The 25707-nt window shown below is 43.0% G+C and overlaps 1 protein-coding gene across 3 annotated transcripts in view; it reads right to left on the bottom strand.

Annotated features, from left to right (window-relative positions):
* The window catches only part of LOC132379667 (pleckstrin homology domain-containing family S member 1-like), a 33520-nt gene extending 10052 nt beyond the window's left edge, over positions 1–23468 (bottom strand). The window contains exons 1-11 of one of the 3 annotated variants that reach the window (XM_059947889.1): positions 23296–23468; positions 19808–19852; positions 19010–19110; positions 14863–14984; positions 13569–13700; positions 12165–12231; positions 11701–11814; positions 9403–9519; positions 8144–8245; positions 5385–5446; positions 1562–1651 (exon numbers count right to left, since the gene is read on the bottom strand). In XM_059947889.1, coding sequence (XP_059803872.1) covers positions 1562–1651; positions 5385–5446; positions 8144–8245; positions 9403–9519; positions 11701–11814; positions 12165–12231; positions 13569–13700; positions 14863–14984; positions 19010–19110; positions 19808–19820 — 920 coding nt within the window. In that variant the 5' untranslated portion in view covers positions 19821–19852; positions 23296–23468. The remainder of the gene's footprint in view (positions 1–1561; positions 1652–5384; positions 5447–8143; positions 8246–9402; positions 9520–11700; positions 11815–12164; positions 12232–13568; positions 13701–14862; positions 14985–19009; positions 19111–19807; positions 19853–23295) is intronic. The other 2 variants (XM_059947890.1, XM_059947891.1) reach the window with 2 other exon arrangements.
* Positions 23469–25707: the final 2239 nt, after the last annotated feature.

The raw sequence follows: 25707 nt of genomic DNA, 5'->3' as shown, positions 1-25707 counted from the left end.
GAACGTGCAAACACCTTACAGGCAGCTACCGGAATTGAACCCAGGTCGCTGGCACTGTGAAGTGTTGTGCTAACCACTTCGCTTCCGTCCTGTCCCAGCATAAGTGTTTTTGCTTACTGAGTTTGTCACAGCCGGGGTATTGCATTCATTTCTGCCCACCCATTCTAGGAATAATGTCGAGGTGTTGGATCTGGAAGAGGTTTTCCAGGTTGCTAGAAGGCACGAGCTATAAAAAAAGGTTGGGTAACTTGGGCTGTTTTCTCTGGAGTAGTAGAGTTGAGGGGAGATCTGATAAAGGTTTAAGGTTATGAGAGGCATAGTCAGCCAGTATCTTTTTCCCTGGGTTGAATTATCTAATACTAGAGGTCAAACATACAAGGTAAGAGAGGTTAAGTTCAAAGATGTGCAAGCCAATTTTTTGAAAAATATTTATTCACAGAGTGGTGGATGCCTGGAATGCACTGCCAAGGTTGTGGTGGAGGGAGATACGTTCGAGGTGTTCAAGAGGCTCTTAGATGGACCCCTGACTATGGAGCAAATGGAAAGATATGGCCATTGTGCAGGCTGAAGAGATTAGCTTAGTGGGCAATTTGATTACTAATTTACTCAGTTTGGCACAGAATTGTGGGTCAAAGGGCCGGTTCTTGCATTACGCAATTCTATATTCTATGCTCCAAAGTCTAAAGCTCCAGGAGGCTTCAGCAGTCCTGATCACAACTCTGAAATGCTGCATGACCTCTTGAGTATTTCTGACAGTGTTGCTATTTGTTGCAGATTTCTACAGTGTTTCTCTTCAAAAAATCATGACAAAAACTTGAGGAAATATTAATTTAATTTCATCTCACCACTGGGGTGCACAGATGAAGAAAGCAGATCTCAGCTCCATAAGCAGTATTAAATCGAACTTTTTCAAGGGTGATAAAATGATTCACACCCACACTGTCCAACTCCCTAGCATTCAATTGCAAACTTTCCTCAAAATAGAATGTCTATTGAAAAATATCTCAAGTCATTTTCAAAGTATAAAATTATAACATGGTTTTATTGGTTATACAACTTGGATGGAGTGGTAGTACTGGTAGTTTCTACAAGGAAACATTGATTACAAACGTTATCAAAGTTCATTTATGTTGCCTTTAAGAATAAAATTGATGTAGAACTATCCAATGAACTTAACAGTCTTGTATAAAAATGTTTCCTGGGATCTATCCATCATAGAGTAGCAAATTCCACTTGTGTTGTGTTTCAGATTTATTTCCATTAATAACTTTGGTTCCAGAAAATTTTCTATTGTCATACCCAAAAGCCCAAATCTAATCTATTGCCCGATTCTGTACCACGATCTCCTAACTCACATCATTCTGTGCAGAAAGGAAAGTAATCACTCATTAATTACTGGAGTTTGGAACCAATTTACATATGAGTAATAAAAGCAATAAGATAGAGAACAGCCAAGCTGCTTGTAAATTGTATTTAGGGAGGTTGACTACCCCAAAGGTAAACAATGACTCTTAAGGTTGGCATCAATCTGGTCAGATGTAATTAAGTTAGAAATACATACGCTGTCTTGAGATTTAAAAAACTGCTTTCATGTATATGATCAGAAGATCCAAGAGAGTCGATAGATGAAACCGAATCATGGCAGGCTTTACTGAAATAATAAGCAACATTGAAATGTAGTTGGCTTGACTTTCAAAGTCTTAACCCCTGTTTTTCATATAATCATCATCATCATGTGCCGTGTCATAGAAAAGTTTGCCAAGAACAATCATGGCCATGGAAAGACCATGATCGCCCATGTCATATGACACGGTATATAACAAGTTTGTTGCACTGCACTGCTGCCACAAAGCAAGTTTAGCAACGTATGTCAGTGCTAGAGCTGACTGCCCAACAAATGTTTAACTGTTTCATTTGTTTGAAGATGAGAAAGGCCTCAAGCCCATTTCAGGAACAGGAGAAAATCTGCAGATGCTGGAAATCCAAGCAACACACACAAAACGCCGGGGGAACTCAGCAGGCCAGGCAGCATCTATGGAAAACAGTACAGACGACGTTTCGGGCCCAGATCCATCAGTAGGACAGGAAAAAAAGATGAGGAGTCAGAGTAAGAAAGGGAGGAAGAAAGACAAGGTGATAGGTGAAATTGGGAGGGTTGAAGTGAAGAGTTGGGAAGTTGATTAGTGAAAGAGATACAGGACTGGAGAAAGGGTAATCTCAGAGAACAGAAGGCCATGAAAGAAAGAGAAGAGGGATGAGCACAAGAGGGAGGTGATGGGCAGGTAAGCAAGTAAGGTGAGAGAGGGAAATGGGAATGAGGAATGGTGAAGGGCTGGTGGGGGGGTGGGGGGTGGCGCTATACCAGAAGTTCAAGTAATCGATGGTCATGCCACAAGTTTGGAGGCTACCCTGGATGGAATATACAGTGTTGTTTCTCCAACCTGAGTGCCTGAGTGTGGCCTCATTGTGATAGTAGAGGATGGATGGACATGTCAGAAAGGGAATGGGAAGTGGAATTAAAATGGAGATCCCACTTTTTCTGGTGGACGGAGTGTAGGTGCTCAACAAAGTGGTCTCCAATCTGCATAAGGTCTCCCCAGTATCCAGGAGGCCGCACCAGGAGCACCGGATACAGTATATGACCCCAACAGATTCACAGGTGAAGGGAGGTGCAGAGGCACTTATTCTGCTTGCAAGGTTAAGTGCCAGGAGGAAGATCATTGGGGAGGGACGAATGGACAAGGTAGTTGCGTAGGGAACAACTCCTGTGGAAAGCAGAAGGGGGGGAGGGAAAGATGTGCTTGGTGGTGGGATCCTGCTGGATATGTATGGCAGAAGTTACAGAACACTTGTGTGCTGGACACCCAGGCTGGTGGGGTGTTAGGTAGTAGCCCATTTGAGGTACGGTCAATGCTTTCAGATTTTATTTATTTTTCCTAATATAGCAGAAGTTGAACTTTCAACTTATAATGAACTTGATATTACAACAGGAAAGGCAAAGACAGAAGAGATACTCTTCAGAGATAAACAAAATGTAGTCATATTTTGTTACTACTCAGCTCAATTTTAAACAGGATCTTTATGTACCTGTTAAAGAAGTTCATTGTGAACTCCAAAACAAGGAACAAAGAAGGTGCTTGTTAAAGCAGGAGAAAATCTGCAGATGCTGGAAACCCGAGCAACACGCACAAAATGCTGGAGGAACTTAGTGGGCCAGGCAGCATCTATGGAAAAAATTCCTGCCGAAGGGTTTCTGCCTGAAACGTTGATTGTACTTTTTTCCATAGATGCTGCCTGGCCTGCTGAGTTCCTCCAGCATTTTGTGTGTGTTGTTAGAACATATATATTGTGATAACTTCTACTTTACAAAAAGACGCCACTCCAAACACCAGCCGATTGTATCTGAATAATCCCTTGTGCGTATTGATGGTGACGTACTCATTTGAATTCTTGTCGAGCAGCAGCTGTTGGTAGGCGTGGCTCATGTCCAGCTTTGTGAACAGTTTACCCCCTGACAGGGTCGCAAACAGGTCATTCACCCGTGGCAATGTGTACTCCTCCAGCTTAGAGACCCGAATCACCGTAAGCTTGTAGTCCCCACATATCCTCACCGTTTTATCCGTCTTCAAAACTGGACGGGCTCAATGATGCCCAGTCCCTGTAAACGTACCAGTTGTGCCTCGACTTTGCCTTTCATGGCATAGGGCACTGCCCTGGGCTTAAAAAAACATGGTGTGGCCTCAGGGTCGACACGGTCACGCCCATCAGTGTGCCCAGCTCATCCCTGAAAACGTCACTGTACCGCTGCAGAATGTCCTCCGTTGTGCGTGCATACTTAATTTCATGCCAGTTGAGCTGGATTTTGCAAAGCCAATCACGGCCCAAAAGACTGGGCCAACTGCCCTTAGCTATCACCAGCCTGGCTTCAGCCTTCTGGCCCCCGGCCGAAATATCCACATATAACACCCCTAAATGAGGTCCCCCGTATAGGTCCTGAGTTGGAGCTTAGATGGTCTGATGGGAGGCAGGTTGGATCCCCAGGTCCTCCTGTAGGTCTCTTCACTAATGCCCCTGAATCAATCTCGAACTTAATGTCCTTTCCCTTGACAGTGACGGTGGCATAATATGGTTCAGGTGGTCCCTCATCCGTTCCCACCCCAAACATGTTGTAGGCACACGTTGCCTCCTTGTCTGCTTCCCCTAGGTGGTGTGTGGCTGCCTGAGTCTGCTGAGCTTTCCCCTGCCCAGGCTTAACCTCACCCTTTAAGCTCCTGCACTTTTTAACGACATGTCCCTTTTTGCCACAAGCATGACAGACAGTATCTTTGAATTTACAAACATTTGCATATTGCATTCCTCCACACCGAAAACATTCGACCCGCTTTCCCTGTCTACCAGTCTCCCTCCTGACTTGGAGCACTGCCGTCGACTGCGACCCCCCATATTCTTTCTGTGTATCCTTGGCATTATCAGCAGCCAGCTCCATGCCTTGAGCAATCTCTAGGGCTGTCTTGAAAGTCAACGGTGAGGTTTCCCCCAACAAGCGGCATTGTACGGCGGCATTATTAATGCCGCATACTAATCTGTCACGGAGCATGTCAGCCAACATGGCTCCGAAATCTCAATGCTCCGACAGCTGCTGAAGCTCGGCCACAAAATCGCCCACAGACTGACCTGGCCTCCGGACACGGCTGTGAAACTTGAACCGTTGAACTGTCACTGAAGGCTTCAGATTGTGGTGGTTCCCCACGAGCTTGACCAGTTCGTCGTACGGAATTTCTCCGTTTCCGCGGCGTAGCTAAGTTCCGTATCAGCTTGTACGTCCTTGCCCCACACACACTCAGGAGAATACAGCGCTTCTTAGCCTCCTCAGTAATTTCAGTAGCACAGAAAAAGTGGCCCAACCTTCCCTCGTACTCCGGCCACTCCTCGATTTGCTCGTCGAACACACCGACCGTTCCGAACGCAGCCATCCGAACACAAGGCTCCTCACCTGCTCACAGCTCCTGACCGAAAAAGGAGCCAACCCGTCCACAAAACCAGTTTACCTCGTTGCCAAAAATATGTGGTAACTTCTACTTTACAAAAAGACCACTCGACAACTTGATGGCCAAAAGAGCATCTTTATCTGGGACGGCAAATGATATTTACAATACAGAGGCTTCCAGGTACCTCGTGCAGCCTGGGTGGGGGAACTATATACAATGCGTACTGGGAGTAAAAAGAGTGGAAGTAAAGACCCCGCCAACCCCAGATCCCACCTCTTGCTACCAACAGCTTCCCGATTAGTATTAACTTACTTTTAATAACACTCACATTACAACATATATCTTTCTAATTACAGAGGCCTATTATTTTAACTACTGAAATTCTTTTATACTCACATTGTGGCCATGGACTCATAGATCCCTGAGTCGGCCGATTCCCCTTTCTTACTTCTCCAGTTCTAGATTTGTGACAGGAAAAAAACTGAATGAGCTTTTAAAAAGTTAATAAAAATTGGCCACATTTTGCAAACACACTGTTAGCTTTTAAAATCTCTAACTATGTGACAAACCCAGAGACGTTCATATTCTAAACTGCTTGTTTGGGTGTTTTGAGTTTGGACTAGTTACAGCATTATGTGGATCAATCTTTGTTGAATGTTAACACGTTGCCTAATGAATACATTAACCCTGGTGATCTGGTTTTTTAATGTATCAATTTCTTGGCTTAAATCCTGAAAAAAGAAATGCTATTTTTAAAATTTCTTGTGCAATGGATCTGAAGGAATTTTGGCAACTTCTAAATAAGATGAGATTAAATTTGGGAACAGGGACAGGCAGTGTCACAGTCAAATGTTTCGCATGGAGGTATCAAATACAGAGTCATGGTGCTATCATTTAGCCTAATCTCAATGGAATTAGAAAGGATAGTCTGTCCTCTAATCTCATTTTGTTTCATCTGGTTTAACACATGAATACAGTTCTCCCAGATGACAGAAATGGTAGTCGACTCCTCCAGGTGGGGCTCTACCACCTTTTACCTGCAGGTGAGTAAAGGTATCACAATAATGCTTCCTTAAACATTAGTGACAAATTACTCCCCACTATCTTCAGGCTGGTAACTGATGACGAGGCGTACAAGAGCGAGATAGATCAGCTGGTTGAACGGTGTCACGGGAACAACATCAGTAAGACCAAAGAACCGACTGTGGACTTCAGGCAGGGGAAGTTGCAGGAACATACACCAGTTCTCATCGAGGGATCAGCCGTGGAAAGTGTGAACAATTTCAAATTCCTGGGTGTCGACATCTCTGATGATCTATCCTGGGCGCAGCTTATGGAAGCAGTTATAAAGAAGGCTTGACAGCAGCTGTGTTTCATTAGGAATCAGTATATCATCAACAGCTCTCACAAACTTCTACAGATGTACTGGGGAGAGCGTTCTAACTGGTTGCATCACCATCTGGTATGAGGCGAGGGGGCACTGCACAGGATCGGAAAAAGCTGCAGAAAGTTGTAAACTCAGCCAGCTCTATCATGGGCACTCGCCTCCCTAGCATCGAGGACATCTTCAAAAGGCGATGCCTCAAAAAGGTGGCATCCATCATTAAGGACCCTCATCATTCAGGACACGTCCTCTTCTCATTGCTACCATCTAGGTAGTGGTACAGGAGCCTGAAGATACACCCTCAACGTTTCAGAAACGGCTTCTTCCCCTCCGTAATCAGATTTCTGAATGCGCATTGAGCCTATGAACAACACCTTAATATATTTTCCTTTTTTTGCATTATTTATTTGTTTATTATTGTGATTAATAGTTTTTATTATTGTGTATTGCAATGTACTGCTGCACATAACAAATTTTATGGCATATGCCAGTGATAATAAATCTTAATTCTTGCACATTTCAAAGGTGTTGGGGCACTTTACATCTTTTACAATACATTTTACAAATAATAATCTTTGAACCTCAGTTTTGCCATTTAAAGTTTCCAGATGACAGGATTTGATAGTTTTGTAGATTAAGTAATTAATAAATATTTTCATTAATTTGCCCACTGCATATACGTGAGAAGCTTCTATTGTGGTCATCTAATTGACCTGGAAGTGATTGACCTACCAGGCCTTTCCTGAGGGCAAAGATGTGCTGACCAGATTGGTGAGGTGGAGTTGTCAATAAGCGCTGACCAGATTGGTGAGGTGGAGATGTCAATAAGCGCTGACCAGATTGGTGAGGTGGAGTTGTCAATAAGCGCTGACCAGATTGGTGAGGTGGAGTTGTCAATAAGCACTGACCAGATTGGTGAGGTGGAGTTGTTGATAAGCACTGACCAGATTGGTGAGGTGGAGTTGTCGATAAGCACTGACCAGATTGGTGAGGTGGAGTTGTCGATAAGCACTGACCAGATTGGTGAGGTGGAGTTGTCGATAAGCACTGACCAGATTGGTGAGGTGGAGTTGTCGATAAGCACTGACCAGATTGGTGAGGTGGAGTTGTCGATAAGCACTGACCAGATTGGTGAGGTGGAGTTGTCGATAAGCACTGACCAGATTGGTGAGGTGGAGTTGTCGATAAGCGCTGACCAGATTGGTGAGGTGGAGTTGTCGATAAGCGCTGACCAGATTGGTGAGGTGGAGTTGTCGATAAGCGCTGACCAGATTGGTGAGGTGGAGTTGTCAATAAGCTCGATCAAGTAAGGATTGCTAATGTCCTTCCTTTGATATTTGATGCCAGTAGAGCTTTAACAACAATCCAGTAATTTCACCCCCACAATTACAGTTACCAGTTATTATTATTATTTCTTTTTCTTTTTGTATTTGCAGTTTGTTTTTTTTTACACACTGGTTATTTGTCCGAACTGTTGGGCATGTCTTTCAATGATTCTATTGAGTTTCTACATTTACTATAAATGCTCACAAGACAATGAATCTCAGGGTTGTGTATGGTGACAGATATGTACCTTGGTGATAAATTCACTTTGAACTTTGATTTGTTTTATTTAACTGGTAGACACAAATTCAAACTCAGGGCTCTGGATTAGTAATTTACGGCTTTGGGTACTGGTTCAGTAATTTAACGAAAGTGTTAATATAACCACAGTGGAAAAAAACAAGTAGGTAAGAAGCAATTTTTTTTTAAAGAAATCTGTCAAACTTACAGCAGCTATAACCTTCCTGGGTACATCATAGTGGGCTGGGAGCTGTGGGGTAGGCAGTGAATAACTACGTAGCTTTTCTTTGTTGGCTGGTTCTGGTGTGGGCTGCAAGTAAGAAAAGATGAGCGAAACAACTTACTTTTTTGATACCTTTGCTTAGCATGTAGAACATTACACATAATACAGGCACTTTGGCCCATAATGTTGTACTGACCTTTTACCCTACTCTAAGATCAATTTAACCCTTTCCTCCTACACAGCTCTGCATCATCCAGGTGCCTATCTAATCACTTGGTGAGCTGAGGCCTGTGTTGGTCAGGGTTGACCATGGATATTGCCTCTAGCTATCTAGATACACGAGGCTGCGTAGAACAATATGGACAGCAGGCTGTTGGCCATGTAGCAAGCTGCCCCTCTCCATGCATCTGGCAAACCCAAAGGAACGGCAGGGACTGATACAGTTTGGTACCAGCAGCGTCCCGGGAGTTGCTAATCAGCATTGAATTCAATGTAGGACTGCCTTAGGGACTCCAGCTCTGGATTTTTTTCCTCAGGGATTACTCCTGAAGCCTTCCCAATGAGTGGGGATAGCCACACGGCAGCAGAGGTTTGACATCAGAATTTTCCTTCTCCGATGCTGCCAACCACGGCTGACGCCCCACCTGCCTAAAGTGACTGGTTTTGAGTTGCCAGTAACCTGCCTTTGCCCTTTCTCCACTCAGTAGAAACAGTTCCGCCAGGCTTAGAAGCCAGGTCACAAATGCAGGCCTTAAGCTGAACTTGGTTGTCAGAGGCTATTTGAGGCACATGCCATTCAGAGCATTTACTAGGTAGTGGGAGCTTGTCCCCATTACCAACCATAGCTATAACAACCTTAAGGAACCTGTAATCATTTGATTTAATATAATTTCATAATTTTATTATTGTCATCTTCTGTAACTTGCCTGTCACAGGAAAGCCAGCTGCTTTTGCAGAGTCCTCTCAGCTTGGAACAGAACTTACAGAGTTATCTAGAGCACACAGACCCTTTGGCCAACCAAATCTATGCTGACCACTCACCTGTAACTAGGAGCGATTTACGGTTGCCAATGAGCCACACGTTTTTGGGGCTTGGGAAGAAACCGGTGTGCCCGGGGGAAATGTGCAAACTCAGTGTAGACAGCACAGTGGTCAGGCTTGAACCCCGCTTACCGCAGATGTAAGGAAGCTGATTCTAGCAGTGCAGCACTGGAAAATGTTTGGAAAGAGGACATTTACACTACCTGTGACAGCCTGAGTAGTAGACTCCTGGGAACATCGTAATAGGACTTTGAGTCGTCTGTGAAAGTATATTCAACAAATGGTTCTGGATTGCTTGTGGCCCTTTGTTGTTTGTGTGCCTGAAAGCAAGGATACATTGGTAATCTTTTAATGATGTCTGTCCAGTCCATCAAATCCATTCAAGTCTGTAGCACCTTCTGTAGTTTCAGCACCTGGTCAACTCAAAATGCTTTTACTGCAAGGTCTGCTGCCTCAAAAGTTCAACACGTTTCACCACATCTTCACTTTCAAAGAACTGCAGATTGCAATAATCAATTATCCCTAAATCTGTGCAAAATATGTTCATTGTTCATGCACGTAGAAGTGCTTCAGATACGAACATCCCAAAACATTTTTATTATTTTATTTTAAAGATATGGCGCGGAGCAGGCCCTTTCCCCCCAACGAGCCGTGCCACCTATTTAACTCCAGCCTAATCACAGGGCAATTTACAGTGACCAATCAACCTACCAACTGGTTTCTTTTTGGAATGTGGGAGGAAACCAGAGCACCCAGAGGAAACCCACACAGTCACGGGGTGCAAACTCCTTACAGATGGCTCTGGAATTGAACTCCAAACTCTGACACATCGAGCTGTAATATATGCTTTTCAAAGTGGAGGTGTTTTTGATCTAAAAGGTAAGTTGCCATTTTGGTCTTTGTAATATCTTTATGGTATCTATCTATTGTTGTTAACTTCAATCTGTTCACAGTGCACAAAGTTAACTGCAGACAATATGCAAGTTATATATAATTTATGTTAATTTAAATGTATAACTTCTATTTATCCTCGTCTCGTAATGCACTGTGCTGCAGCAAAAAGATGCTTTTCATAGCATGATGTAAGCATATGACAACAATAAACTTGAACTTGTGTTCTGAGTCCCAAACACAATGCTGTGGGTGCTGGAGATCTTGAACAGCACACACAAAATGCTGGAGGAACTCAGCAGCAGGTCAGGCAGCATCCATGGAGGGGAATATTTCCAGCTGAGATCCTTCATCAACCTCCAAGAGGATCACAACCTTGTTGTTGGGTTTGAAGGTTTGCATGCCTCAATGATCAGGAGAGCTATGTTGGCTGGAGTCAGGTCTTTACACTTTGGCTCTTGGTAAGGTCACCCATGCCAAACAGTTCAAAGGATAGAGGCTAGACTAAGAGTGGCCCACTGTTCCTCCAGGTTCAGCGGGGTGGGGGTGGGGGGGTCAGCTCAGCCAGCCCCATCACCGGCACAACCCTCTCTACCATTGAGAACATCTTCAAGGGGGTACCTCAAGAATCCATCACTGACCATCCAAAACAAGTTTAACGATATTGTCAGCGATAATGAACTCAATTCTGATTCAATGTGAAATCATAATTGTTTCTAGAGGCATTCTAGCAATGTCTACTCATCACATGCAGATCTTACATTACTGAAAAGAGCCTCTAATTCACGCCACTCTAGCATCTTTCCTTCTACAACCCTCTAACCACACTCCTCTCTTTGCTCAACCAACGTCTCCTTTGGCATTCTTCTCATCTAAGTTCTCCAGAAGAAAATTCCATGTTTGCATCACTCTCAGTAATGGAGCTTCTTATGAATTCGTTAGGTGGGACGATGATGATTATGGTGTAGGTTTTGCTATTCTTTTTCCCTATAGTGAAAAGCACCCTAGGAGTCTGCTCTTTGACCTAAACTTCATACACTCTGACAAGATGGAGTATGTTACCAAAGTAAATTATCCAGTTAATCAAATCATTGGGAAACACCTTCAACTAACTGGCTTAATATTAAAGAGCAACACCAAGATACCCATTACCTTTACCCTATGTATACTTCCTTGATGCCAGTCGCTTTGGGCAGATGGGGCTCATCTAGGAGAAGAAGAACTCTGATCTCTGCTGCCTTGGGGCTATATCCACTCACATCGAAGGCTTCGGGAGTAAACCCCAAGGAAAAATACTCCCAAGGAGCTGGAGTCCCTAATGCAGTCCCATGTTGAGTTCAACATTGACTGGCAACTCCTGTGATGCTGCTGGTGCCAAACTGTATCGGTCTTTGCTGTTCATTTGGGTTATCAGATGTATGGAGAGGGGAAGCTTGCTCATGAATAAAACCTTGCTCTCCATACTGTGCTGCCCTGGTGTGCAAATCTAGACAGCTTGGATGCAAATTCCATGGCTGACCCCGGACAATGGAGGCTTCAGATTTCCTTCCCAATGGCCACTAAGTAAGAAGTATCAACACCACAGAGTGCAAAGAAATATATCGCATTACCTGCTCTTGCTGCAGAACTTCACGTATTGAGACATAGATTTCATCAGCTTCATTTGGTGGTGTAAATTGTGATTGTTGATTCAGATTGGTATTCACAAGTTCACAGGAATTATTCTGTAGATAAACATCATTTAAAACTTGAAAACCAAGCATCCTAGAAATCTAAACTTCAAGCCTAGTTTGTGTATTTATTTTTCAGTTGTATAAAACATCGCGGAATCATACACCTCTTGGCACTGGATTTCTGGACAATAAAAATACCACCAGTGTTGATATAAGATCAATTTAAATATACTTTAACCAATAATCATATCACTACTAGTTCATACTAAATTATAAATACAAGTCGCACACATTATGGAAGCACCTGTAGCATTTTAATTGGTGTTAAGATGATTCTAAATGAGCAAGCGCATTTGAAACTTTTAGCCACAGTTAGTTTTGCACGTGTCAATTTTTCTTACCTGGATTTGGCTTTCACTCATCTGACGCAGACTTGCAATTACTTGGTGCAGTAGTTCTAAGGATTTTCTGAGAATGAAAAGTCACAGTTAAAAGAGGTAATCTACAGGACATTCTCACTGTTACACATGTAGTGATACCATTTCACACCCTGTTTATTGCCAGTCTTTCCTTAACTTCATGACCTTTAAAAGCTTGGTTGATGGAAACTTCTGTGGACTTCCAATGACTTCCCCCATATATACGAGCACATAATTCTGTCACCTTAATTCCAGATGTGTATGCCTTGGAATTATTTACAGTTCACTTCTAAATCGCCTTTACACCATAGTAGTGCCTCAGTTTCTTTCTTTATCTATTTATTTGTTTAGAGATACAGCACTGAACAGGTCCTTCTAGCCCACTGGGCCAAGCTGCCCAGCATCCCACCTATTTAAACCTAGCGAAATCACAGGACAATTTACAATGACCACTTAACCTCCCACCCAGTGCATCTTTGGACTGTGGGAGGAAATTGAAGCACCTGAAGGAAACCCAGACAGTCCTTGGGAGAATGTATAAACTCCTTACAGAATCTGAACTTGAACTCCAAACTCCAATGTCCTGAGCTGTAATAGTGTTGCACTAACCACTATGTTACCATGGTGTCTGGTTCTACTGTCACCCTGATCCAGGAACCCAAGTTTGGTCCTGAATTTGGGTCATGTCAGTCTGCCTCTTCATCTCATGTTCTCAATATTTCTTTCTTTTTTTTTGTATTGGCACAATTTGTTGTCTTTTGCACACGGGTTGTTTGTCTGTCCTGTTGGGTACCATCTTTCATTGATTCTATTGTGTTTCTTGGATTTATTGTGCATGCATGCAAGGAACTGAATCTCAGGGTTGTATAAGCTGACATATTTGTACTTGGATAATAAATTTAAGTTGAATTTTGAAGTTTGTTCATTTCTCTTGGAACCACATAGGTGCACTGATTTCCCTCCAAGTGGCTAATATAAATTCTGTAGTGCGAGTGACAAAAGAATCAAAGGTGATGTGGGAACAAAAAATAGTAAGTTGTAACTGCACCTGATAGAAGCTCTGTTAAGCAGTGCTAGAGATGAGGCTGAAAGGCAATACTATTGTGTGTGACCATCTCCAAGATGTAGTGGACCTGTTTTCAGTGTCATACTTAGAAAGTCACCAGCAAGTTCATTGGAGACAGGATCAAAGACAATTTGATTTATTAGTACCAAGGTTAACTGGTAAACTCGGGTAAATTCTTAAGCTTCAGAATATTAGTCATGACAATGTCCTGCTGTGCTCTATTTGTATATTAGTTATATTATAAATTTTCACTCAAGCTTCTCAGAACATTCTGCATTTGTTGATACCAAAATGTGATCATTCTAATTCTCAATACTCACGCTTCTCCGATAAAAAAGTATTCTCTTTCTTCAGTCTTCACAAGCATAACATTCTCAGAAGAACATTTTAAAAGTTTTTGTAGTGTATTCCATTTGGAATGGTAATCTGGTCTTATGCATAACTCTGTAATGCTGTTTAAATAAAGAGAAATATATGAAAGATTATCAAATGTGGTTTGAGTGTTAGCTTTTGATCACATTAATAAAACTTTAATGATTAAAACAGCAATTAAATGTTAAGCAACACAAACTAAATACGAGAGGAACTCAGCAAGTCATGCAGCATCTATGGAAATGTTGATACAGTCAACGTTTCTGGCCAAGACCCTTCATCAGGACTGGAAAGGAAGGGGCAGGTGCCAGAATTGAAAGGCGGGCAGAAGGGAAGGAAGACAGGCTGGAAGGTGATAGGTGAAGCCAGGTGGGAAGGAAAAGTAAAGGGTTGTAGAGGAAGGAATCTGATAGGAGAGTGGATCATGGGAGAAAGGGAAGGAGGAGGGGGCACCAGCGGATAGGGTGTTGAGAAAATATAAGAGACCATAGAGGGGAATAGAAGAGGAGGGGAGGTAGACTGAGCAAAACATAGCAATGCCCTTTCCTTCAACACTTTTTTTTAACTCATGCATGTACTTGGGTCAGGGATAGCCAATCAGATTCAATATAGCAAGGATACTCTAACAGACTTAAAGTTTTGGAAACGAAAGATGGAATATATCACAGGAGTGCTGACATTAGGAAGCATCATTTGATCTAGAAATGGAGGATGTCGCATATGGAACACGTCTTGCAGTGAAAGTAGTTTGTAGATCAGGATTAATCAATTCTGCCATGGATAGTCCCAAGCCAAGTTGTGAAAAGAGGAGGTTTAGGTATGCAGCTCGGAACCTGATCCCGTAAAAACCCAGAGCTCCAGAAATGTTAACAGAAGCTCCAAAGACCTCGTCCCTGGGAGAAGATGGGCTACACTTGTGACAACTTGCAAGACTGGCCCAGGACAGAGAACTCAAGTGGGTTGCTGATGGCAGCCTATGCCCCAGTAGGGAATGATGGCTTAAGTCAGAATTAATACTGAAAACTGTCAAAGGAACCATTCTCAATTAAGTCAAAGCTGAGACTGCTCTCTTTAAGTGAAAGTTGATTGAGTAGCCATTTCAGGTTCAATCACCAAATTTTACCAGACAAATTAATAAAAGACAAACTGTTCTGAAGAGAACTTGGTATAGATATTCTATAAACCACAGCAGAACTTCAATGCATGAAAAATAAATTAACTTTAATAATGCTGTGTTCTTACTTTCTTATACGTATCTCCCCCAGTGGCAGTGACTTTCGGCTCACTTCTTTGTTTTTGAAGTAACTCAGAACATGTTCTTCTTTTGATTTTGCCAGTATGAAGTATCGTTTTTTCCATGATGACTAAGAAAAGAAAATAATGAGTCTGAGTAAAGGCCAACCCACACCAAGAGCAAATTCGCTAGAAGTGCAGATTGGTTAGTTGGTGGCATTGTGCTAACAAGCTAAAGTTTGCTCCTCACCAAGATTAATTTCAGAAAATGCAAATTTTACACGATGCTGTGATAAGTAAATGCCATAGATTCATAATTTTGTCTCTTAGTTCTCCTCCTATGACAGTCCCCCGGAGTTGAGGCTGACCTGCTTCCAGTGAGGTTCTGTGTTCTGAGGTGGGTGATGAGGCCCGTTGTAAACTGCAGACTCTTCCACGAAAAGGCAGGAAGTGACTGAGGGGGCAAGGTTGTAACATGCCGTGCTCTTTCCCCTCTAACACGGGGATTCCGCATGCTCCTAATATATATCCTCGAGGTATTCAACACAATCCTGGATGCTGCTGCACTTTAGATGGTCATGGGCCAGTGATTCCCAAGCATCAGTGGGAATTTTGAACTTTAAGGAAACTTTGAGCACATCCTTCAGTCTTTTTCTGTCTGCCTGCTTACCTCCTCCCACAAGCTCAGAATAAGGGCCCTGTTTTGGGAGTTTGGTGTCAAGCATGCAGTTGATGTGGCCAGTCCAGTGCTGTTGGTTTGGTGCTACAAAGGCCTCAGCACCAGAGATGTGGTTGGGAGAAAAGGCTGATGCTGATTCACTCACCTTTTCTGGGAACTTGGAGGATTTTTCAGAGTGTTGCTGGTATTGATCACATACCTAGGCCTGGGGTTGGGGTGGGGGGTCCACACCTTTTTTATGCCATGGACCAATAGCATTAAGCAAAGGGCCTGTGGACACCAAGTTGGAAACACCTGCAGGTGCTTCAAGTATCAGAAGCCTGGAGGGGACATCATTCATTGAGGCTAGACAGACCAACAGTCTTGTGCCAAGTAAGAGGTCTTGATCTTCAAATATCTTTTAGCTTATTCAACCAAATTTTCACAAAAATTATACACTGGATGAATGTTAAAACTGCACTGATAAGAAAGTCACAAACAAGAGAAAATCTTCAGATGCTGGAAATCCAAGCAACACACACAAGATGCTGGAAGAACTCAGCAGGCCAGGCAGCATCTATGGAAAAGAGTATAGTTGATGTTTCAAGCTAAGACCCTGCAGTACGACTGGAGAAAAAAAGATGAGTCGATTAAAAAGTGGGGGGAGGGGAAGGAGAAGCATAAGGTGATTGGTAAAATCGGGAGAGGAAGAGGTGAAGTACAGAGCTGGAAAGTTGATTGGTGAAAGAGATACAGGGTTGGAGAAGGGGAATCTATAAGAGAGGACTGAAGGACGTGGAAGGAAGGAAAGGGAGGAAGAGCACCAGAGATAGTGAGAGAGGGTAAAGGGGATGGGGAATGGTGAAGGGGGGCCCATTACCAGAAATTTGAAAAATTGATGTCCATGCCAGCAGGTTGGAGGCTACCCAGACTGAATACAAGGTGTTGTTCCTCCAACCTGAGTGTGGCCTCGTCCTGACAGCAGGGGATGCTGTGGATAGACTTATCGGAATGGGAATAGGAAGTGGAATTAAAATAGGTGACCAGAGGACACCACCTGAGAATAGAGGGGTCTTTCTAGAACAGAGAGGAGGAATTTCTTTAGCCAGAAAGTGGTGAGCCTGTGTAATTTGTTGTCACAGATGGCTGAGCAGGCCAAGTCATTGGGTATATTTAAGGCCACACCAGGAGCTCCAGATACAGTAGATGACCCCAACAGACTTACAGGTGAAGTGTCACCTCACCTGAAAGAACTGTTTGGGGCCTTAAGCTATGTTAGGGAAGGAGGTGTATGGGCAGGTGTAGCACTTGTTCTGTTTGCAAGGGTAAGTGCCAGGAGGGAGATCAGTGAGGAGGGACGAATGGACAAGAGAGTTACACAGGGAGCAATCCCTCCGGAAAGTAGAAAGTGGGGGCGAGGGAAAGATATGTTTGGTGGTGGGATCCCATTGGAGATGGCAGAAGTTGCGGAGAATTATGTGCTGGACACAGAGGCTGGTGGGGTGGAAGATGAGGACAAGAGGAGCCCTATTCCTGGTAGGATGGTGGGAGAATCAGGTGAGAGAAGATATGCGTGAAATGAAAGAGATGCTGTTGAGGGTAGTGTTGATGATGGAGGAAGGGAATCACCCTCCTTTGAAAAAGGAGAACATCCCTTTTGTTCTGAGTTGAAAAGCTTCATCCTGAGAGCAGATGTGGTGGAGACAAAGGAATTGAGAGAAGGGAATGGCGTTTTTACATGTAACAGGGTAGGAGGAGGTATAGTCCAGATAGCTGTGAGAGTCAGTAGGCTTGTAATAGACATCAGTAGATAAGCTGTCTCCAGAGATAGAGAAAGGGAAGGGAGGTGTCGGAAATCGACCAGGTAAATTTGAGGACGGGTGGAAGTTGGAGGCAAAGTGAATGAAGTTGATGAGCTCCGCATGGGTGCAGGAAGCAGCACCAATGTAGTCACTGATGTAGCTACGGAAAAGTGGCAGATGGCCGCAAGTGTAGGCTTGGGATACAGACTGTTCCATGTAGCAGACAAAAAAGTAGGCATAGCTGGGACCCATGCAAGTGTCCATGGCTACACCTTTTATTTGAAGGAAGTGTTTTTGATTATCAATATCTTTCGTTGAGATTTTTTGCAGAAATATTTAAAGACACCTTGTATGATGGGGGAGTCCAAGACCTGAAGACACAGCCTCAGGTTACAGGGGCATCATTCTAGAATGGAGATGAGGAGGAATTTCTTTAGCCAGAGAGTGGTGAATCTGAGTAATTTGTTGCCACAGGCAGCTGTGGAGACCAAGTCATTGGGTATGTTTAAGGCAGAGGTTGATAGATTCTTGATTAGTCAGGACATGAAGGGATATTGAGAGAAGGCAGGAGATTGGGGTTGAGAGGGAATATGGATCAGCCATGATGAAACAGCAGAGCAGACTCAATGGGCCAAATGGCCTAATTCTGCTCCTATATCTTATGGTCTGCTGGTTATTTTGCTAATTTAAATTCACTCCCTTCACCCTGTATTAACAGACATAACTGTTGCTGAAAGGCCTTTTCCTGTGCTATATTCTTCTGTAACTCATGAAAGTGACAGGACAACATTGGATAACTCAGGTAATATTCATTTCAGGTAATGTTCCTGATCTTGCTGTGTGACATTGTGCAATAGGTTATTCAAATTTAAGTTACAAGTGGAATTCTGGCACATATAACGAGAGTATATTAGAATCAGAATCAGCTTTGTGATCACAGATTTATGTCCTGAAACTTGTACAGCAGTACAGTGCAATACACAACACATGCAAAAAAATTACAAGAAATACATTTTAAAAATTACATAGGTAGTGCAAAAAAAGAGCAAAATTAGTGAGGTAATGTTCATGGGTTCTTTGTCTGTTTAGACATTCTGATCATGGAGGGAAAGGAACTGTCATTTCACTAAACTTTTTGTTCCTTTGTTTGATAGGACTACTTTTTCAATGGCTGTTCACTACATTTTTAAGTGCATTGATGGGATGTTTTGCTAAAAGGCAATATTCTCTTCAATTTAAAGAAATACTTATTTGTTGAATAGGCTCTTCCACCCCCCTTCAAGCCACACCACCCAACAAAGTCCCGATTAAATCCACGCCTAATCACGGGACAATTTACAATGACCAAGTAACCTACCAACCAGTAAGCCTTTGGCTTGCTGGAGAAAACAGGAGCACCTGGAGGAAACCCATGCGGACACGGGGATAACATACAAACTCCTTACAGGCAGCGGCAAGAATTGGACCCGGGCCATCTATACTGTAAGGTGTTGTGCTAACCATTACACTACCGTGCCAGGTTTTATGTATGAAAACATTATGCAAAATGATTTTTTAGATACAGATTTCTTCCATATCACATTATACTTACATGGGTTTTTGTTTGCAATTTTCCTGTATTTCAATACCAGAAATATATTCATGAATGCTTAAAAAGCTGTCAAGTACAACATCTCAGTGAATATTTTGAACATACCTGTGTTCCAAATTTACTCGCAGGTGGTGACTTTATCAGATAGTCCTCATAGCAAATGTCATCCTCCTTGATGTCATTTCCCAAGTAAAATGCTGAATTGCCTATTTTGAAACATTGTAGCATTAATTTAACTGTATTTTATAAGATAACTCTGTATTAGTACCATATCAAATAACAAAATATCTTCAGCAGGTTTTACATTGGTTTACTTTCATGATAGTGCAGTCCAAAGCAAGGGAAAAATAGTACCAAATTTTTAAACTTCTAAAATAGCATGGAATCTGTAAAATTTTAAAGGTAAATCATGCCAAATCCCTTAAAGATTTGAAGTAACTTTATTATCAAGCAGAATACTACTCTCAGAGATCCGTCCTCCCATAGGCAGCCGTGAAACAAAGAAGCACCACTGAACTTGTGTGAGAAAACATCAAACACCCAATCTGTGAGAAAAGACAAATTGTGCAAGTGGCAAAAAGCGGGCAAGAAATCTGGCCGTGCAGCACGAACAAAATACTCAGACTGTAGGGGTCTAGAGTTACTAATGCAGGTGGCAAAGTATTTTTTAATCCCATCCCCAAGTAAGATTCTCAGTTCAATTTTGAAGCATTAGTCATTTTCAGTGAAAGGGAGCAACAGTAACTTTGGTGAAAATGGCACATGGAGGAGGTGGTGCTGAAGAAAGGATTCTATGGTGTTCTCATGTAGCATAGAAGTTTTTGATTACAATGCAAGCTAAATAATGTGATCAAGCATTTTTCTTTGAAAAATAGAAACCATTTAAAAATGTAAAATTATTACCTTTTTTATTCATTTTTAAAGAAGATTTTTACTATTAGAACAGATCTGGTGGGAGAAGAATAAAATGTATCAGAAAACTCCAGGAATATTAAACAGAAATATACAGTAGTTCTAAAAAAAAATCCCAAGATCCAGTCAGTGCCAATATTTTGGATTGGATCTTCACTAACAATAAGAACACAGTGAATTGAACTTGGTAACATTCAACATTTATGTTTAAATATTATATTTTATCAGTTTATACTATTTCAGGTGGCGGGGTGGAAATGCGTCTCTACCAAAGGAGGTGTAAAGCACTCTTTCCTTCCATTTTAGCTTGCAGGTCCCCCTTGGGCAAGGTGTAGCACCTGCTTCGCCCCCCAGCCAGTATCATGTGAAGTGATATGAGTAGGTGGTGGATAGTTGTACAAGCAGTTGGCGCATATCACAAGTCCTGGTTATGTGACCACTGATGCCAGGCTGACGATCTCTGAAGAGTATTGATAATGGCTGGGGTCACCTGTCCTGTAAGGGCACTTCCCAGAAGAAGGCAATGTCAAGCCACTTCTGTAGAAAAGATTTACTAAGAAGATTTACAAGGAAGATTTGCAGAGATTTACAAGGATGTTGCCTGGATTGGAGAGCATGCCTTATGAGAATAGGTTTAGTGAACTCGGCCTTTTCTCCTTGGAGTGAAGGAGGATGAGAGGTGACCTGACAGAGGTGTACAAGATGATGAGAGGTATTGATCGTGTGGATAGTCAGAGGCTTTTTCCCAGGGCTGAAATGGTTGCTACAAGAGGACATAGGTTTAAGGTGCTGGGGAGTAGGTACAGAGGTGTTAGAACAGGGGGTAAGTTTTTTACTCAGAGAGTGGTGAATGCGTGGAATGGGCTGCCAGCATCGTTGGTGGAGGCAGATATGATAGGGTCTTTTAAGAGGCTTTTAGATAGGTACATGGAATTTAGTAAAATAGAGGGCTATAGGTAAGCCTAGTAATTTCTAAGGTAGGGACGTGTGCGGCACAACTGTATTGTGCTGCAGGTTTTCTGTTTCTAATTGTAGTCAGGGACAGAGAAAAGAATATCAGTGTGCAGGGTCTTCCCAACAGGCAACAATCAGATGGAAGACCATGATTGCCCACATCTATAACGAGGCACATAACGATGATGATGATGATGATATTACAACTTATTCAAAGTCCAGTTGTCAAAAATACCTAAATTCAGAAGGGGGATTTATAGTCCGGGTGCTTAAAGCAGACTAGCCCGATTTGCAAAAGAGCTGCATAACAGCGCACAAGGTGTTCCTCAGCGACGTTGTGGACCAGTGTTGCTGGGACGCAAGCCGGGGTCTGATCAAACCTGGCTGGGTCGCCTGGGCAAGAGCATCTGACGTTGGAGGAACTGAAACACCCGATGACCCCAGGTTACATCATTGACGATGTGCCCCAGCGCATATTTATATACATACATACATACATGGACATCTCTTTAGAACCAAGATGAGCAGAAATTTCATTAGCCAGAGGGACTTTTTACAGGAAAATGATAACCACACAGCAAAGCTTACAAATCACAGCAAGGAAAAACAAACACACTGGAGAGCACAGAATCTTATTCTGATGTTGCTCAAGCTTTCCTGTTTTACTTCTTTTCCTCCAAGAAAGCCAAATACCTTCACTCCGGTTTTGCCCAACAAATTTAATAAGAGTCCTGGTTGCGTGAAACAGTTGTGATGAAGAAATGCAAGTGACCTTCTTACTGCATGGTTCAAGGTTCAAGGTTCATGGTACATTTATGATCAAAGTACAGGGTACGTATTCAGTATGGATTCAGCTCGGAGAATCGTCGTCAAAATTAAACAGCCACAAAACAAAGAAAAACCATGGAAGCCGTTCAAGGAAAAACATCAACAAACCACCCCGCCAAAAAACAAAAATCGCACAAACGGTTAAGCATTGTTCGAACGATTTGGCCCTGAGGTCACCTGACAGTCCGGAGCTGGCCTCCCAAACCACCACCACAGACCTGGACTGTTTAGAAGGTCGATCCAAACACACTTTATCGGCGCGCAGTTGTTAACATCGGGACACTACAATACGGCGGCCGTTTCAGTTCCCACGGGTCTGCTTATTCACTTCAGCTCCGGGCGCAAATCCCGAGCGGAGATATTTTATTTCGTATTCAAGTGGAACGAGACTGCCTGGACGAAGGAACCTCATTCTAGCCGATTTATGCCACAGTGTTAGAGCAATTGTTGCAGCATAGTCAGTGGGGTGGGTGCTGGGGTGTAAATTCGGCCCACTTAGTCTGTGCTAGCTGTCTGCGAAGCAATGCATTCCCTTACTCTTTCCCTGCAGGCATGCAAATTATTTTATCTCTACTATCCTTGCAAATGTCTTATTTCCAGCACCCTTTGTCTTGCGGAGAAACGGACTCAGTACTAGGATCAAACACATCGTTATGGAGAAACTCCAACATTTTTCCTCAAGTGGGGGAGTTGAGAACATGCTCAGAACACAGGGACGTCACAGAGATGAGGAGGCACTTCTTTAGCCAGAGGGCGACGGATCTGCGGCGGCCAAGTCATTGGGTATGCTTTAAGTACTGTATATAGGTTCTTAATTAGGGCGTCAGAGGTTACGGAGAGAAGACAGAAGAACGGGGTTAAGAGGGGTAATACATCACAGGCGCACCAGAGACAAACAGTTCTGCTCCTATGTCTTATCGTCAACACATCATCAGCCACTGTCTGATAGAACCATAGAAACAGGCCTTTTGGCTGTGCCGAACCATTGTTCTGCCTAGTCCCACCGACCTGCACCTGGGCCATATCCCTCCAAACCCCGCTCATCCATATCCCTGTCCAAGTTTTTCTTAAATGTTAAAAGTGAGCCCGCATTCACCACTTCATCTGGCAGCTCATTCCACACTCCCACCACTCTCTGCGTGAAGAAGCCCCCCTAATGTTCCCTTTAAACTTCTCCCCCTTCCCCCTTAACCCATGATGTCTGGGTTTTTTTTTCTCCCCTAGCCTCAGTGGAAAAAGCCTGCTTGCATTCACTCTATCTATGCCCATCATAATTTTATACACCTCTATCAAATCTCCCCTCATTCTCCTAGGCTCCAGGGAATAAAGTCCTAACTAATTCAAACTTCCTCTGTCTTTCTCAAGTCCCAGCAACATCCTTGTAAACCTTCTCTGCACCCTTTCAACCTTATTAATATCCTTCCTGTGATTAGGTGACCAAAACTGCAACAATCGTCCTAGGTACCAATCAGATGCCATGATTAAAGTCAGTCAACGCAACTGCGAGTGTGGCAAATGGAGACAGTACTCGGCAATTTCTTTTCCTTTAATGTTGCACTTCTCCATTACCTAACCTGTGTAATATATACAACATGTAAGAAATCTCTGCCCTCAGTGTTCTGAGGAATTCTATAAAACCCCGTTAAGCCTCTGTCTTTTTAAACCCCATTTCGAGAGGAGAACTTGGTAGTACTCACTGTACCGCAAGCTTTTCACTCTGCCGATATATTCCGTGCGTTAGTTCAGTCCCGAGCACCTCCCGGGAACACTAAGCGCTTGACCAGCTAACTCTCACTGCTCTTCTGACTGTGAACAAGCTTTTTAAGTTTTCTCAAAGGGACATTCCACCCGGAAATCACACACCGCGGTGCTTTTCCTTTCCACCCCCACTTCAGTCGACGTCAACCTGTAATCATTAATGAAACTCCCAGGGCGTCTCCAGTGATTTTGCTACAGTTGTTAAGGAACCAAAAGTACAGCTGTGAGTTGTTGGGCCACATCCAATAACCCTATGGGAAAGAAGGGGATTTTTTAAAAAGTTTCTTAGCTCTACACATAGCTTGAAGTTTGAAATCCTCGGTACCAATGAGATGCCATGACTCAAGTGCGAGTGTGGGAAATGGAGACAGTGTTCGGGAATTTCTTTTCCTTTGGCTTTCGGCCAGTATGGCTTGAATAATCCTGGGTGTTCTGGACAATGTTTCTCACCTGCATGCCACCTTGGCTGAACACTTTCAGTAATAGGCTAAAGGCAACTGCGCTGCTCAAAGAGATGGTTCTTACCCTCGGCCATTAGGCTCTATAATGAGTCAACCTGCAGCCGGGGAAGTGATGACCCCCCAGCCCCAATCCTGTTAAACTGTTTCTTGTAACTTTTTTTTATTCTTTCTACTTCTAATATTTACATCTGTGCACTTGTAATGCTACTGAGACACTGATTTCCTTTGGGATCAATAAAGTACCTATCTATCTACTCTTCAGAGGCTGTCTGCGGGGTGCCAGTGGTCTCTCATAACCAGGACGTGACATGCCCCAGCTGCTCATTCGACCATCTACCACTTGCTCCCATGGCTTCACTTGACCCTGATCGGGGGCTAAGCAGGTGCTACACCTTGCTCAAGGATAAGGTGCTACACCTTGCTGGGGGAAGGGGTGCAGGGGTGCCTTGTGCCTTGTGCCTTACACCTTCTTTGGTAGAGAGGTATCTCTATCTTACCACCCAAATTGTGTGTGTGTGTGTATCTAAATAAGTAGTGGAAAAAGAGAGGAGAAATGCTGAGGTCACGTTCACAGGGTTCGTTGTCCATTCAAGTCTGATGGCAGAGGGCAACAAGCTGTTGCTGAGATGTTGACTGCGTGTCCTCAGCCTCCTGAATCTCCTCCTTGATGGAAGCAGTGAGAAGAGGGCATGTCCCATCCTGCCGTCCTTAATGACAGATGCTGACCTTTTGATATCTGAAATAAGGAAAAAATATGGAGACTTCCATGTTAAGTTTCTTCTCTCTCTCTCTCTCTCTCTGGATATGCTCCTCAGCTGCTGAGCACATCAAAGTTGATATTTATTGTCATATGCAGAGTGGTGGGGTGGAGAAACATCTCTACCGAAGGTGTAAAACGCTCTTTCCCTCTTGCTAGCCTTCAGGTCACCCTTGGGCAAGCATAGCACCTGCTTAGCCTGATCAGGGTCACATGAAGCCATGAGAGCAGGTGGTGGACGGTCGTATGAGCAGCAGGTGCATATCACAGGTTCTGGTTATGTGACCACTGATGCCAGGTGGACAATCTCTGAAGAGTGTTGATTGGCTGGGATTACTCATCTTGTCAGGACACTGCCCAGAAGAGGGCAATGGCAAACCATTTTTATAGTAAAATTTACTTAGAACAATGATGGTCTTGAAAAGACCATGATTGCCTATGTCATAAAACATGGCATATAATGAACAAACGACTTGTCATATGTACAAGTGTACAGGATCATCACCATCACTTGCAGCACCATCACTGGCACATAGCATTCTTTAAGCAGCATTCATAGGTAAAGAATAAATTAAACAAAAAGAACACAATTAAATTTTTTAAAATGTCCAGATGTAGCGAATAAGGTCGTGCAGGTTAGTTCAAGAACAGGATGGTTGTGGAATGTGATGGTGGGACCTCAGGCTTCTTTTCCTCTTGCTTTGGTTATCACTGTGAAAAGATGCCATGGCTGAATGCTTCCATAACCAGCATACTCTGCAAAATAATTTTCACACTGACAATCTTCCTTTGCACATTAAGTAATTTCAAAGCCCATGGTAGAAATAGAATATTACACATAAACTTGTTGAATATCATTTTGTCTGCTGACTGTTTTGCTGAGAGGAATATTGCCTTTGAACCAAAAGATTATCAGTCCAACCCCATTCTAGGATATAACTAAACCAAGTGTTCTCTTATTGTAATGATGGTATACTGATATCCATGATTTATTGTCCATATTGGTATCTGGTGTGAAATCATGAATGTCAGCCATATGCCATTCAAAAGGTTATAGTCTATATGACAAAGTGTCTTTTGATTGTAGTTGTGTGATAGCACCTAGGACATGACAGGAGTTTCCAAAGGTGTGA

The sequence above is a fragment of the Hypanus sabinus genome, chromosome 22, assembly GCF_030144855.1.
Source record: "Hypanus sabinus isolate sHypSab1 chromosome 22, sHypSab1.hap1, whole genome shotgun sequence".
Taxonomy (NCBI): Eukaryota; Metazoa; Chordata; class Chondrichthyes; order Myliobatiformes; family Dasyatidae; genus Hypanus; species Hypanus sabinus.
The sequence above is the reverse complement of the archived record's forward strand: the minus strand, read 5'-3'. Positions and strand labels throughout refer to the sequence as shown.